Raw genomic sequence first — 14,324 nt, 5'->3', positions numbered from 1 at the left:
TTACAGAGTTAGATTTGGAGGTAGGAATTAGCCAAGGTGCTGGGTGAGGCACTGTGGTTTCAGGTATAAATTTCCAATCTGGTTGAAAAAAGAGAAAATTAAACAAGTTACCCATAGGGGGCAGGTGCACCCTACTCAAGCTTCTCCAGTCTCAGGTCATGAACCTCTTCTAAGTTCTTAAAATTCTTTGGAGCTGGATTTAGGAGAATCACCCCAAAGAATTTTTACATTTTTGCCTTTCCCCTGAAAATGTCATACAGTCATAGTAAAGACAACTCCATTGCCCCATTACAGTTTGTAATAAAGAGAGGCTTATAACTGATTTTCGCCACAGTGAATAAAACAGAGCAGAACTTTTGCTATGTAAGTTTATCAGTCCATCAATCTATAAGCCACATCACCATATTCAAAATCCCAAGAAATGACATTTAATATAAAAAAATCATGGTTTATACAACCTTTTTATTTCTATGAGTGCTTAACTGAATGTCATAGGAAATAAGGAAGATTTATATATGCTTAAATTTATATTAAATTACACCACAGAAATATTCATTTGTATGGTAGCAAATTTCCATTTTGTAGCATGTCAAAAGTGGCTTAACTCCATGTACTCACTAACATGTTTTTTCATTTAAAATAGTTGCTTTTGTTGAAAGGTTGATGTTCTCATACAATTTCACAACAAATGTTCTGGTCTTCTTCATCTGGTAATGTGATTGTGAATCCTTACAGAGTGTACTCAGCAATTCTAGTATTACCAGCATGCCTGACCATTAGAAATAAACATGTTGAATTTTGAATATTTCTTTGGGGAGGCAGTCTCATTCTGTTTCATGTGGAGTTATTTCTTCTTGAAAGATGAATACTGAGAAGTTCAAACAGTTTTCAGCCTTTTACTTTTGGAATATTAGCAGAAATCCACACGATTCTGCTGATCATTGTCTTTCTGTATATTTTGATGTGCTATCATTGTGTGTCCATATATACAGACAGCCTTAAGTGGTTTTGGCTGATTTTGTGTAGTTTGCCTGTTTCAGCATACGATGAAAAAGCATGCTTGGCTGTTCTACTTGTAAAGCATTCTTTTCAATTTGTTCAGGGCAATAAAGGAAACTCAGGCTTGCCAGGTCTAGCAGGTTATCCTGGAGCTCGAGGTCCCAAGGGATTGCCAGGCATGCCAGGGCCCATGGGAGCACCTGGACCAAAGGTAGGTACACACATGGGGTCTGGTTGTTCAGCTACAGTTTTGCTGATACTGCTTATTCTTCCTGCTGCATTTGGTGGCTGTGGAGCCACCACACTGCTGTTAATCATGTGAGTTAAAGGCATCAAGTCTTATTTGGAGGCTAAGATTACAAGTTGTGTTTACCACATTTCTATAAACTGTAATTTGAGAATAGAAATGTCATCCATCTGAATGCTGTTCCCAACTCCAGGAACCATCAAAACACTTTGTATTTATTCACTCCAGCTTTAGGGTCAGATGTTTCCTGACTTATTTCTAAACTTCTGTAGCTACTAGAACAGTCAGGATGATTTAAACATCTAAGCAGTCTAATAGCAGAGAATTACCATAACTTCAAGCATAAGTTTCATGTTTAGAGGCTAATAAGTATATAGTTTATCACAGGACTTAAATTGTTTTTGTTTAGCCCTTTCAGAAAGAAAGAAATCTGAGTGTGCTCCATTTTCCATGGCAATTCCAGGTACCTGATATCAGTATATCCTCATATAAATTACTCATTTCAATTTCAAAACAAGAAAACAAGTCACAATTACAGATAATTTTCTTCATTTTGAATAGAATTTTCTTTACTTTGAATAGAATTTTTTAATCTAAAATCATGATTTTTATCTAAACTCTTTTTCATTGTGAGATTTGATTGGTAAGCTGTTCTGTAAAACCTTAAGTTACTCGGAAACTTAACGGAACTCCAGTTGCTGGAAATAATGTCTTTGTTATCATTTTCTTTAGTGTAAACTGTATTCATTATTTGCAGTGTTTATTGCCACTGCCTCTGGTCTGAATTTTACTACTTTGCCTAGACAATGAGCTGTAGGAGGTAGCTCCTGCTCAGAAGTGCCTGCAGTCTGAGAAAGGCAAGGAATAGATGAGCTGGGGGGAAACTGTTGAACATAGACTACAGAATAAGCATTAATAATGCACATACTGACTGAAGGCAAATAACACAAAGGTAAAACCTGGGAAAGAACATAAGCACAAAGCATGAAACCTGTATATTCACAGCCTTTATTGCACCTCAATAACCTCCTGAGCTACACATGTCTTCTGTGCATTTGATAGTCCTCAGAGGATTTCTCTTGCAGGAACTTGTCTAGTTTCCCTTTGAATCAATGTGGATTTTTAGTCTAACAGAAGGGAGTTCAACAAGTACACTGTCTCTCGCTCAGAGGATTATTTTTAAAATTCACTTTTAACCTGTCTGTTCTATATTTAATTTTGAATGAATTTTTGAGTGAATTTTACTGTTTATACTGAGAGATACCATACTAGAATTGATCCAACAGGTATGGTTTTTATGTTTCCAATTCAAGGAGCAGTCAAGCCACATTTACATTTTAGTGTATGTTTAATCATTTTCCTGTGGGAAATAAAATGAATGGAATTGGTGTATTTTCTTCAGAAGAAAGCAAGTTCCACGCTTCTGACAGGAAACCTGCATTTGCATCTGTAACTTCCATAATTGTATTAAAATATATATATATTTTTTTCTTATTGGCAGGGTGAGAGAGGACTTCTAGGTCATCCAGGAAAGCGAGGCAGAAGAGGCCTTCCAGGATCACCAGGTGACCAAGGACCAGCAGGAGACGCTGGGCTGAAAGGACAGACTGTACGTAACCACAGGGATGGGTGCAAAACAAGTAGTCCAAGAGTTAGCAACGTGAACTAATGGTAAGGATGCCTGCTCCTATTACAGGGAGAAGATGGAGATCAAGGTTCAATGGGGTTTCAAGGATTCCCAGGTCCAAAAGTATGTGCTCGTTCTTTTCTCTTAGATTGTTGGCTATTTACAGAGTGAGAACATGATGAAAGCATAGAATTAATCAGCTTTAACACTAATTTGTTCGAAATATCTCTGGATTGTTGGAACATGGTAGGCAGAACTGTGTACTCCCTGTATAGGGACAAACATTCTGGGTCAGCGCATTTGATATTTTCACTCTTACTGCTCTTAGAAATCATCTTACTTTTACTGATTGCAAGAGTTTGAAACAGGTGGGTAGCTAATGTCCATATTGGATTAAACTGTTCCTTTGCATTTGCAGGGTCCTGCAGGAGACATGGGCTTAGTTGGAATTCTGGGCCCAAAAGGTCCAACAGGCCAAGTTGTAAGTGTTTCACTACATGAAAGAGACTGTTAGGATGGTTTGAAAGTGGTACATATAAAATAATCTTTTTTCTTATTAACAAGGCCAGAAGCCTCTACCCAAACCTTTCTGAGCCTAGATGCAACAACACTGCTCTGGTTACACCATGCACACAGATGTACAAACAGAGCTGGGCCCTTAATCTTGAAGGAAAAAAGCAGGCTCTGCTGACAAAGTGTGGATCTCCTCGTGTAATCTTATAACTTTGTATTTCTTTGTCTGCTGGACATTCTTCTTACTGGCAAAACTGCTGATTGTGTAACTGTGTTCTACAGCAGAAGAAAATAGGGATCAAACTTTGCCTGCAGTAAGACACAGTGGTGCTTAGGCATTATTGATGAATAGGTAGTCTTTTTTTCAATTAAGATTTTGTTTTTATCTAAAATGTTCCTAACCTTCATTAGCTCGTTCTTCAGGACATCCTGCTTTGCTACTCACCAAAAAAACATGGAAACATTGTTAGCATTTTTTTGCATCCAGTGTGGCAGCAAGTGTGAAAGGCTGAATCATGGGAAGCCTTATTACAAAATGTTCTCTCACTGCCACCCTTGCCGTCACTGAATTTGTTCAGTTAACCAGGTACAGAGCAGCAGCTTTAGGGGACTGTTCTAATAGCTACTTTATTTTTCTAAACATTCCTATATGAGATAAACACTGGACACGAGCAGTTTGCTCTAAGTGAAATGGAACTGAAAAGTGGCATTTTAGCAGCACTTACTGGCAGCCTTACAAGAGTCCTTGTGGGCAGCATTATAGCTCAAGGTAGAGTTGGTTGTAGCTCAATAAATATGTGGCATTTTGTAATCAGAGTACTTAAGTTTCCACTGGTTTTAGCCCATTATTTTTCACATTAAAGAATGTGTGGGGGCTTTCCAAGCACAAGCATTACAAATTACTAAAATATTTACCTTACTGATTTTGTTGTAATGTGCACTCAATATTTAGAGAGTACCACCATGATCTTCTGGATATTTGGCAGTCTGTGTGCTGAGCAACTTTAAATCAGGACATGTCATGAGAATTTTCTTCATTTTGGAAACATGGTGAACTAATAAATTCTTTGTTTGTTTACAGGGATATATTGGCCCTGTTGGTCAAGAAGGCATGGCAGGCCCAACTGGCAGGCCTGTAAGTTTCCCTTCACTTTTGCATAATTTGTTTATTTCATTACCCTTTGGTTTAATCTTGTTCTTCAACTACCAACCTTCTTATTTTTCTGTTTGCAAATAGCAACTAACAGGACCTTCCTTGTTATACCATGCTGGTAAGTTAATGTATGTGACTCCAGCATTCATAGTATAAACAAGAAAAAAATGACCAAAACCAGTGACAGAAAAGTAACTGCAATGGCCTCCTGCCTACGTACAGCATGCAGAGAGCATGTGTACAGGAGGAGTGGTGAGCCAAGGTGTAAAACAGCACACAGTCATTATCACCTAGATATTCTTTCTCAGCCTTTGGTCTGAGATATAGCTACAGAATATCCACACTCAGTTTCAATATAGATTCTTTTTCATTTCTTGTGGGCTGAACTGTCCAGAGTGTCCCTCTAGACACCCTGGGAGTGCCTGGGAGCCCTTGTAAGGCTGTTCCAGGTGCTGATGAGGTCCCTGTTACAATTCAATCATTGTGGTCTCTCTGACAGCTTCCAATGCACCCCAGGCTCCCTGCACTGGGGGAGCTCTGCCCTCATCCCTGTTTCCATCTTTTGTCATATTCATGGTACCAGAGCCGGATTTGTTTTGCAAGAGAACCCCATGGCTCATGTCTCCAGACCACCCAACCATGTAAGGCAGATTTTAGAAACTCTTTGTACCAGAAGGTTCCTCTGCCTGATCAAGTAGACTTGGAGTAAATGAGAATGTCTAAAAATCAAAATAATCATTAAAATAGTAAATATACAATCAAAGTAATAAATACTAATAGTTACAAGTGAAATAGAAAAAAGGGACATTCATCCCTTCTATAATTCTTTCCACGTGTTGGAAAATTCAGTACTTTGTCTTGCTCCATTCTTTTCAATTGCACTGAGGAGAAAAACTTTACAGTTGTGTGCACTTGTATGAAGGCTTTTAAGAGACTTCATATTGAATGTAAATGTTTGCCATTATCATCAAGAAAGCATTTTAGTTGAAGATTACTTCTATGTGTTATGAAATGCAGCCAGTAAGATGCAAAAATTTTCCAGAGAAGAACTTTAAGATTGTTGCCATCCTTGGGAACACAATTCAAGTGCAAAACCAGCCAAAATGGGGACAAAAAAATAATGTCTCATCTGGTTATGAGAATAGAACTAATAGCATAATAAAAATATATATGTGATGAATGGATTTCTTCAATGATGGAGAGTATTGAGTTTTGTTCTCTAAAGATGGTGAAGCACTGATGTGTTGAATGTGGATGAAATTGTGGAGAACACAGCTGATCAACAGACAACAGTTAAAATTACTGAGAGCAAACATACCAGCTGAAGAGCACAGCTTCCCACATCTAGGAATTACAAGATGTTTTCAACTAATTTCATTTTCTAGTGGTACAGGAAAATTAAACCCCCAGAGCTGTGAATACTGCCACAGATGAGACTGGACTTTTCATGTGAGCAGTAGAATTCTCATGGATATTAATCTGCTTATTTCAGTCCTAGGCAGCTAGAAAGCATATCAGATTAACAGCTGCTCTTTCTTACAGGGACCAAGAGGTGAAAAGGGCACGAGGGGTGAAATGGTAAGATGAAACAATTTTTGTGCTTTCATTTTTTCAGCTGTGTAAAATCTATTCCTGTGTTAGGCTGAATGTACTCATGCATGCTCTGCATGCCAGGCAGTCGTGTTGTGCTCCTGGAGAGCACTGCCCAGGAAAGCTGGTGGCCTGGGTTAGAAGTGGGACCTTCTTGCTCAAGTTGACTTAAGCAGATATGCCCAGTGGGTGTGAGCTGTTGGGCCCTGGTCATTCAGCTGTTTGGAGCATGCTCCAAATCTGTCCATGTTCAGATCTAAAAGGAAAATCTTGAGTCACGTTTGCTGTCACAGATCTAGTGGCTCACAGAAAGCACATATTCATAGATCTGGATCTAATTGTCTAGAAAGGGAGAAGCTCAGGAGAAGGCCAGACCTGCAGGTGGGGCTCCATGCAATGCATTCCAGCTATAGGAACTGTGGGCAGCACTGATGGGGGATGAATTTGCTGTGTTTTTTCAGCAAGAGTCGTCGAACATTCGTGAATGTTTGATTTAAATATTAAATTTGTGTTAGAGCCAGTAAAGTCTCCAACTAATTATGGCTATATGAAAAGTCATTAAGTTATCATATTTACAGCAAATTTATGAACACAAAGTTGATAACTATGGTATTACCTTCTATAATTAGTTCATTTTCCAGTAACTAGCAGATGTGATCTTGTTCCTGTTTCTCTTACCCTGCCTTTGACCCCAACTCACTTAAAATTATTTCTGTATTTTCCTTTTAGCAGCCACCTCCAAAAATTCAAACTGCCTTATAAAATTTTGAAAAATGGATCTGAAATATTCAAAACATTTTAAAGAGCTAAAGCTTGGAATGAAGCTTCTTTTCTATGTCTTGGAGAACACTCCTCTTTGATTCTAATGCTCTTGAGGCAATTGCTACCTCAGAATAAGAGGAAAGCTATTTTCTCAATTTGCTTTTATCCTTCTTAGCTGTCTTTTTCTACTATTTGTTCATAAGAATTGTTATGACAGCAGAGAGCTAAAAATGCTGACACTTTAAAAACCATCCAGAATGGCAAACGAGAAACATCTGTTCCCATTATTAGTGCTGGTGTTTAAGAAGTTATTTCCTAAATAAATTCTTGAATTCATCATGATGAGTCAATCTAGTAAGGCTGTCTTGAGAAGAAGAATGTTTAATTTTAAGTCATATACAGTGACATTAGTTTCCCCCAAGAAAGGGATTTATTTCCAACTACTATCACATAAAAAGGAGACCAAATATTTTTTTCATCCAGCTGTGTATTCTGAGCTTTAATTTATACCTTTAAAATTTATCTTGGCATTCTTCCTAGAATCACATAGATTTTAACCTTTTTGTAGTATATTTTGTTATATTTTTCAGTCTGTCAGGGTTACAGAGTTCATTACTAGCAAGAAATGTCCTTTTATCCCCAGAAAGACATGGAATGCAAAATCTATCTTCTTATTGAGGCCAGTGGTAAAGCACACATTCTTTGTTAAAAATATACTCCTCAAAAATGTAAAAATTCTGGGAAAATATGAATGTCCTTGGGATTGCTCATGCTTTCATAGTTAAATGTATGTACTATTGTGTGTAAAATCAGGGCCTCTCAGCATTAGTAAAAGATTGGGATTTTGGCCTTTGAACTTCTGTTCAATCAAATGGAGTGATTAAAGAATTAAGAACACACTGAAACTAACTGGTTTAGTCTCTGCTTTTGTTTTCATGGACTGGAATTACACTTTTCTCACTTAAATTCTAATGTGACCAAAGGTTAAGTTAAGTAGATTTGTAAAAGTAATCCGGTACATTCCAGTAAAACATTTAGCAATTAACTTAGTTCATGAAAAGTGTAATTTAGCCTCAATTTTCTGCTCTGCAGCAGAGAGAAAGAACATTGGTAAAATCCTTACTCTGTGCAATATCATTACATTTTAAAGATTTGTAAAGATAATTGCTATAGCTCTCTGAAGCTTTAATGCATTTAAGAAATGTGATATTCCACAAAGTAGTTCACAAATAGCGTTCACTGTTTACCTCTTTTTTTCCCATGGGTTTTACTAGCAAGGAGACAGTGGATCAAGACAAATGACATTCCTCTTTTGCAAAATACCTTAAACTCATTGGAACACTGCAGGTTTTTATTTTTAAAACATTCAGTTCTGTCTCAGAAAACCACTATAAACTTGAGCTGCTCTTGTCCCAAGACTTCTTGAGCCTTTAAAAGGTGACATATGCCAAGAACATAGAACATTAACTGAAGCATTCAGTGATCTGAAAACTATACTGGAATGTCTAAATCTCAGCATTCAGAACAAGGACACCTATTCATCCGAGAGCAGTGGTTACTTAGGGACAAACTGTTGAAGACTTTGTACCCTTCCTTGATTTGGTATTTGCATAATCAAGTCCTGAACCAAGACAAACAAATATATCCTTACAATGTCAAATTTGTTTCTCAAGATTCTTTTTCACACTTTCTCTTTCATTTTATTCTAAACATACTTGTGCAAGCATGATCAGACAGGCCAGTAATATATTCACATGAGACTGAAGGTGTCCTGGAGCAGTCTAACAGCACCTGACCTGATTAATTAAATGTGGAGTCAGCCTTCCCAGCTGGCTTACAACAGTATAGCTCTGTGAAACCCAATTGATTTACAACAGCTGAGGAACTATACCAAAATAGTGAAGGTAATCTGTGTAAACTAGGATCAGTTTTTTAATAATGAATAACAACAATATTTTATGCATATTTAATAGTAATAGGATCTCAAAGAAAATTTCAAGCTGGGCAATAATCAAACTCAGAAAAGTAATGACAGCTAGTTAATACACACAGAACTCACAGGGATATCTGTACTATTACTACTATATGTGCTAAACTTACTTGTTCTTCTATTTTCTTTTGCCAACATTTATGATTAACATCTTTTATAAGATGTATCAGCTGAAAAGCTCACAATATTTACAACCCACAGACCTTATCTTATTAAAGTCTTCTTGGTTAAGTATCAGAAAATCATCTACCTAAACATCCAGAAATTGCTTCAGTTTTGAATTTCCTCTATTCTCCAAAGAACATATCCAAAACATGGATCTTTCCTCAAAGCCATTTGCAGTCCATCAACATAGCCTTGGATCGAGCTGGTGCTTGGAATGATATGATGGCCCTCAATTTTCCCATGCTTCTTTATCCAGCAGCTGAGCCCTCAGCAGAGCCAGGGCAGGTGATGTGCAGACATGCTTCACTTGTGCAGCTGTCACTGTAACCCCCAGCAGATGCATTCCCTGGCACTACCACATGCTCTGCCTCAGGACCTAAGTACTGATAAATTTGCAGCCTCAGTGACTTAGGTACATTGCTCCTGTCTGGTTTGAGATCCTTTTTTTTTAATATACATGAATTAATATTAGATTGAATCTGGTCTTTAACCATTTCCAGCTGCCCCTGCTTTTAGCAGCTTGAGCAAAACCCAGTTCAGCAATTGTAGCATGAAGTGACACTCATACAGACCTTGCTTGCCTTGAAATCTCCCAGCAGAAACACCTGTTATTACTTTATCAAGTGATTTACAGCTTAATTCCTATTTGACTAGCTCAGTTTCACAACGTTTGTCAGCGTGACAACGTCACATCAGATTATTTCACTTTTGGCAGAGATTTTGTACTGGCGTGATCTTACTGACGTATGAGGGCTTTGTTGGAACAGCTTATTGTGCTCAAGTAATTGGTACAAGCAGCACTGACAAAAGAATGTTCTGCTTAAATTGACTTAGCTGTGTTGAAAGGGTTTTAGTCATTTAAGGTGCAGATCTAGCCCATGCCTTTCATTCCTTCTCTTTTTCTCTTAAGGCACTGCCACCTATTCTTTTCCTTGTGATCACTGTGCCATTATTTGTTACAATAGCCCCTAGAAGCTTTGAGTATGTAGAGTCTGCAGATAAGAATCTAACAGAGACACAAGTGTCACTGCATATTAATAAATGTCCTCAACCATTCCAGCTCAATGTGAATAGTTGAATAAATAGTTGAAAGAATGATTCAGATGGGTTTATTGTATTGGAAAGGTCTATATTCAATCCTAAGGTAGCCTAAAACTCAGATTTACCTGCATTGTAGGCACTGTAAGCTAGGAAAAAGCAGTTCCTTCTCCTCCTCTCCTCTGCAATCATCCTACACACTAAAATGAAGGCATAACTTCTTGAATAAAGAGGAAGTCTGCCATATCACTGTAAAACAATGAATATAGCATGTTCTAGCTGAAAATTGACACTGCTGATAAATTAAACTGATAAAAGCCTGGCACATACTCATGGATTAAAGTGGATCAGTTAGTTTTTTGCAGTTACTGATAACATTATTTACAATGTTCTTGTGATTATTTACCCCTTCAAGTAATCTTCTTTACCCTTCTAGTTATCTTCTCAGCATACAGATAACACTGGCACAATGTCTAGTACATTATATATTAATACTTTCTATTGCCTTTAATGTTCCTGTCTTATCAGAAGTAATTGGAGAAACAAGACAACAGAGGAATTCCAGCATGAATATTCATATGTAAATGGAGCAAGGTGCTTTAACAATAGTAACTAATAATCCACAACTTTATCACAGCTGATATCACACCTTCTTCCTTATACACACTTGGACATGTTTGTGATTTAATAAATACATAAATGAAAACCCAGAGATTTTAATGTATAACCATTGCATTCTATCTCCATTTCTTCTAGGGGCCTCAGGGACAGCAGGGCCAGCCTGGGCCACCTGTAAGTGCATAAAAAACTGTGCTTGTATTTTTCCATTTTGATTGCACTATATAAAGATGTGAAGCACCTAATATCTGTTTTTTCCCATTTTCCAGGGACCACCTGGACCACCAGGACCAAGGGTAAATTCTGTAACAGCCCTAGCCTACCTAACCAGTGCTTTATTGAAAGGGAAAATAACAGGATCCTCTTCAAATGTACTCCCTGTTCCACTGTACAAAGAATTTACCACCTGCACTTTTGTATATTCTTGTTAATCTTTTTATATTCTGAAATACCTATTTTTTTAGAAACAAGTGGATCTCAATGCTGCTGTTCAAGCTTTGTTTGAGTCAAATGCTGCCTTGCAAATGGAGGTATATATTTAAATGTATTTACATTATCATACAGGGAATGCAATTGTAATTTTATTTTTTGAGGACATAACAGGGTTTCTTTTCAAAGACTTAGTTTAAATTAATAATGGATAGCAAGTAATTATAGGATGTAATGAAATGTGCTAGGATTTACAGAATAGAGTTGAAATGAAATTAAGAGAAGCATTAAGACTTCTACCTTTTTTATGATTGGTAGTAGTGAAAATTTACTGACTATCACACATAGTGGACTGTATCTGTTCAGACACAGATAACAATAGCAGCATTTAGGGTTTGATAAAAAAAATCAACATATAGGTGTCAGGCTGCATTGGTTGCATGAAAATCCCTTATGTGGGTGAAGTCAAATAAATGTGCATATATATTTTTAGTTTAAGCCTGAGAGTAAATTTCACTATTTCAAATCTAAAACCTCTAAGTTTACTTTAAAAATGCACCAATTTTTCCTCTTTCTCCTGGTAAATCCATATTTTTATGTCAATAGATCATAATGACAAATTTGCATGACCTAAACTTGCCTTAACATCACTGCTCTGTCAATTTTAATAAAATGTCCTAACTTGTTTCTTGGGATATGTTCCCCTAACGTTGTTTTACATGGCTGATTGCATTCATATCAACACTTGGATTCTGGCTGGCTATTCAATGGCCATTTGACATTTGACTCTCACTGCATATACTGTTGTTGTGACTCTTCTTTGTGGTAACACATTTGCTAATGACCCTTGGCAGAAATACCAGAATACTGAAGTAACTTTACTAGATCAGAGTACAGAGATATTCAAAACGCTCCACTACCTTAGCAATTTACTGCACAGCATCAAGAACCCTCTTGGCACACGGGATAACCCAGCACGCATCTGCAGGGATTTGCTCCACTGTGAGCCTAAAGTGGCAGATGGTAAGTGCCCACTTTCACTCAAGCACCTTTGAAAGGTGCTGCTTCCAAATGTTGCTTTCTACACTAAAATTCTGATCTGATCGATTAAATGTTTTTATTCTTTTTTTATTGTATTCTCTTGTGGTGTGCCTTTCACAAATAGATTTATTTCATCTTTAAGATAAAATTTCTGAATTTAAAGGTAAAAGTATGTAACTATCTAATATATAAACATTAGACAGATAATATCTATCAGTAAACAGATGTATCCAGAAAATTTGAAACTGAATGCAATTTTGTGGTTTGAAGTTTTCTAAATATTTATAGCTCATCTTGCAAGATTCTAGATTCCTAATGAGAAAATTGCATACCATATACATTACCACTGTCAGATACACTGACAGTCATTGTATGTCAGAAGTTCCTGAATCAATATTTCAAATAAAAAACCCCTCCTATTTAAAGCTGTCAGTATGATTGTAGTCAGAAGTGGTTTATTATGGTAATTTTTCTCAGTATCTGTTATTAGTATAATTTTAATAGTAAAAACATTTTCAAATTCCTTTCATTTCCTTGTGAAGGTATAGTGATAATATATGTAATATTTGCCAAGAAGTATGAATATTTTAACAAATTAGTAGTAATTATATTTTGGTTTTCTTTTCTGTCTGGAATTATATACTGATAGGAAAATACTGGATTGACCCAAATATTGGATGTCCTTCTGATGCCATTGAAGTTTTCTGCAACTTCACTGCAGGTGGTCAGACATGTTTAACACCACTGTCTGTGACAAAGGTATGCATTGCTTCTAGAGACACTGTGTCTGTGCTTGAACTCTAAACAAATGCATGTTTATTTACACAACTCATTAAAAAGAGTTCGATTTCTGGGGGGCATTATTGTGCATCTTTGTGGAAGGACCTTATCTCTTCTGGTACAGGAGTTAGAGATTTTCTGGAGACTACATATGTTAGTAATTCTCACTGTGTGAGAATCAATCTATGCTGATAGAATTATTTTGTTTTGCTTTATACTTTCTTTTACAAGGCATAAAAATAAGCCTGAAATACTTCTAGGCTATATTAGTATCTCATCACTCAGGACACCTAAGCATAGAGATGCTCAGGTTGTTACAATAGAAAGAAAGAAAATTATTACTGCTTTCCAACACTTAGGAACTTTTAAATGCCATTATGGAGGGACTAGTTTTCTGTACATCATTAGTTCATGCTCCTCTGTACATGTAGCTCTTGAACTCTTGGGAAAAGAAATTATGTTTGTGAAGTTCTGTATGTACACTGTAGTCAATGAAGAGTTTCAGAAATACTGTGAAGTTCACATATTCATTCCTACATTTGGAAGATCCCTGAATATGGAATAGTCTTGGAGAAATTCTTTTTGTATAATGAGTTACTATATTTTTTTTTCCAAATCAAAATACTCCTATGAACTTTTGCATTTGTAATGGACTATCAGTATTGCCAGAACCTGTGGTCTAAGAAGACTAAACAGCAGAGTGATGTGGCTTCAGTTAAAGCACTGCTGCTGATAATATCTTTGTTTGAATCACAAAAGCATTTGTTTCAGTTTCCTTATTTAAAAATACTGTTTTCTGACCAGCTGTGCTTCAGCAGTGTTGTAAGTGTCAGCAAATGTTTATATTTAAGCTTTGAAAATGGGCTATGAAAGCTTCTGTTTATAGTAATGACTGTAATAGAACCTAACATCTCCCTGAGGAATGCAGATTGTGCTCTTTGGCATTGACCCCAATGTATATAAACATGTGTACATGCTCCCGTGCCTGAACAGCATCCTGCCATATCCATGGCACTTTGTGTGCTGAGCCATTCAGCACAGTCCAGCTGTAAGTCTAACAAGGCTTTTCTCTCGGAATTCAGCTGGAGTTCGGTGTTGGAAAAGTGCAGATGAACTTCCTTCATTTACTGAGCTCAGAAGCAACCCACAGCATCACAGTCCATTGTCTAAACACACCCATGTGGGCATTAACTACAGCAGGGGGCCAGAAGACATCAGTTACCTTTAAAGGATGGAATGGTCAAATATTTAAAGCAAATACTCTCCTGGAACCTAAAGTGCTTCTGGATGAATGCATGGTAAATACCTTTTAGCGTCACACTATCAAAGGGAGGACAGAGGTACTGTTTAGACATTACTAACCCTCTCCAAA

General features: G+C 36.9%; 1 protein-coding gene across 2 annotated transcripts in view; it reads left to right on the top strand.

The window, feature by feature from the left end:
- The window catches only part of COL24A1 (collagen type XXIV alpha 1 chain), a 121,944-nt gene that overhangs the window by 105,359 nt on the left and 2,261 nt on the right, over window positions 1–14,324 (top strand). For both annotated transcript variants that reach the window (XM_030226696.2, XM_018912278.3), the window contains 12 exons: window positions 1,103–1,210; window positions 2,748–2,855; window positions 2,943–2,996; window positions 3,292–3,354; window positions 4,468–4,521; window positions 6,082–6,117; window positions 10,841–10,876; window positions 10,972–10,998; window positions 11,167–11,232; window positions 11,986–12,154; window positions 12,822–12,931; window positions 14,035–14,250. In XM_030226696.2, the coding sequence (XP_030082556.2) occupies window positions 1,103–1,210; window positions 2,748–2,855; window positions 2,943–2,996; window positions 3,292–3,354; window positions 4,468–4,521; window positions 6,082–6,117; window positions 10,841–10,876; window positions 10,972–10,998; window positions 11,167–11,232; window positions 11,986–12,154; window positions 12,822–12,931; window positions 14,035–14,250 (1,047 nt within the window). The remainder of the gene's footprint in view (window positions 1–1,102; window positions 1,211–2,747; window positions 2,856–2,942; window positions 2,997–3,291; window positions 3,355–4,467; window positions 4,522–6,081; window positions 6,118–10,840; window positions 10,877–10,971; window positions 10,999–11,166; window positions 11,233–11,985; window positions 12,155–12,821; window positions 12,932–14,034; window positions 14,251–14,324) is intronic.

This window comes from Serinus canaria, chromosome 8, assembly GCF_022539315.1.
Source record: "Serinus canaria isolate serCan28SL12 chromosome 8, serCan2020, whole genome shotgun sequence".
Classification (NCBI taxonomy): Eukaryota; Metazoa; Chordata; class Aves; order Passeriformes; family Fringillidae; genus Serinus; species Serinus canaria.
The sequence above is the reverse complement of the archived record's forward strand: the minus strand, read 5'-3'. Positions and strand labels throughout refer to the sequence as shown.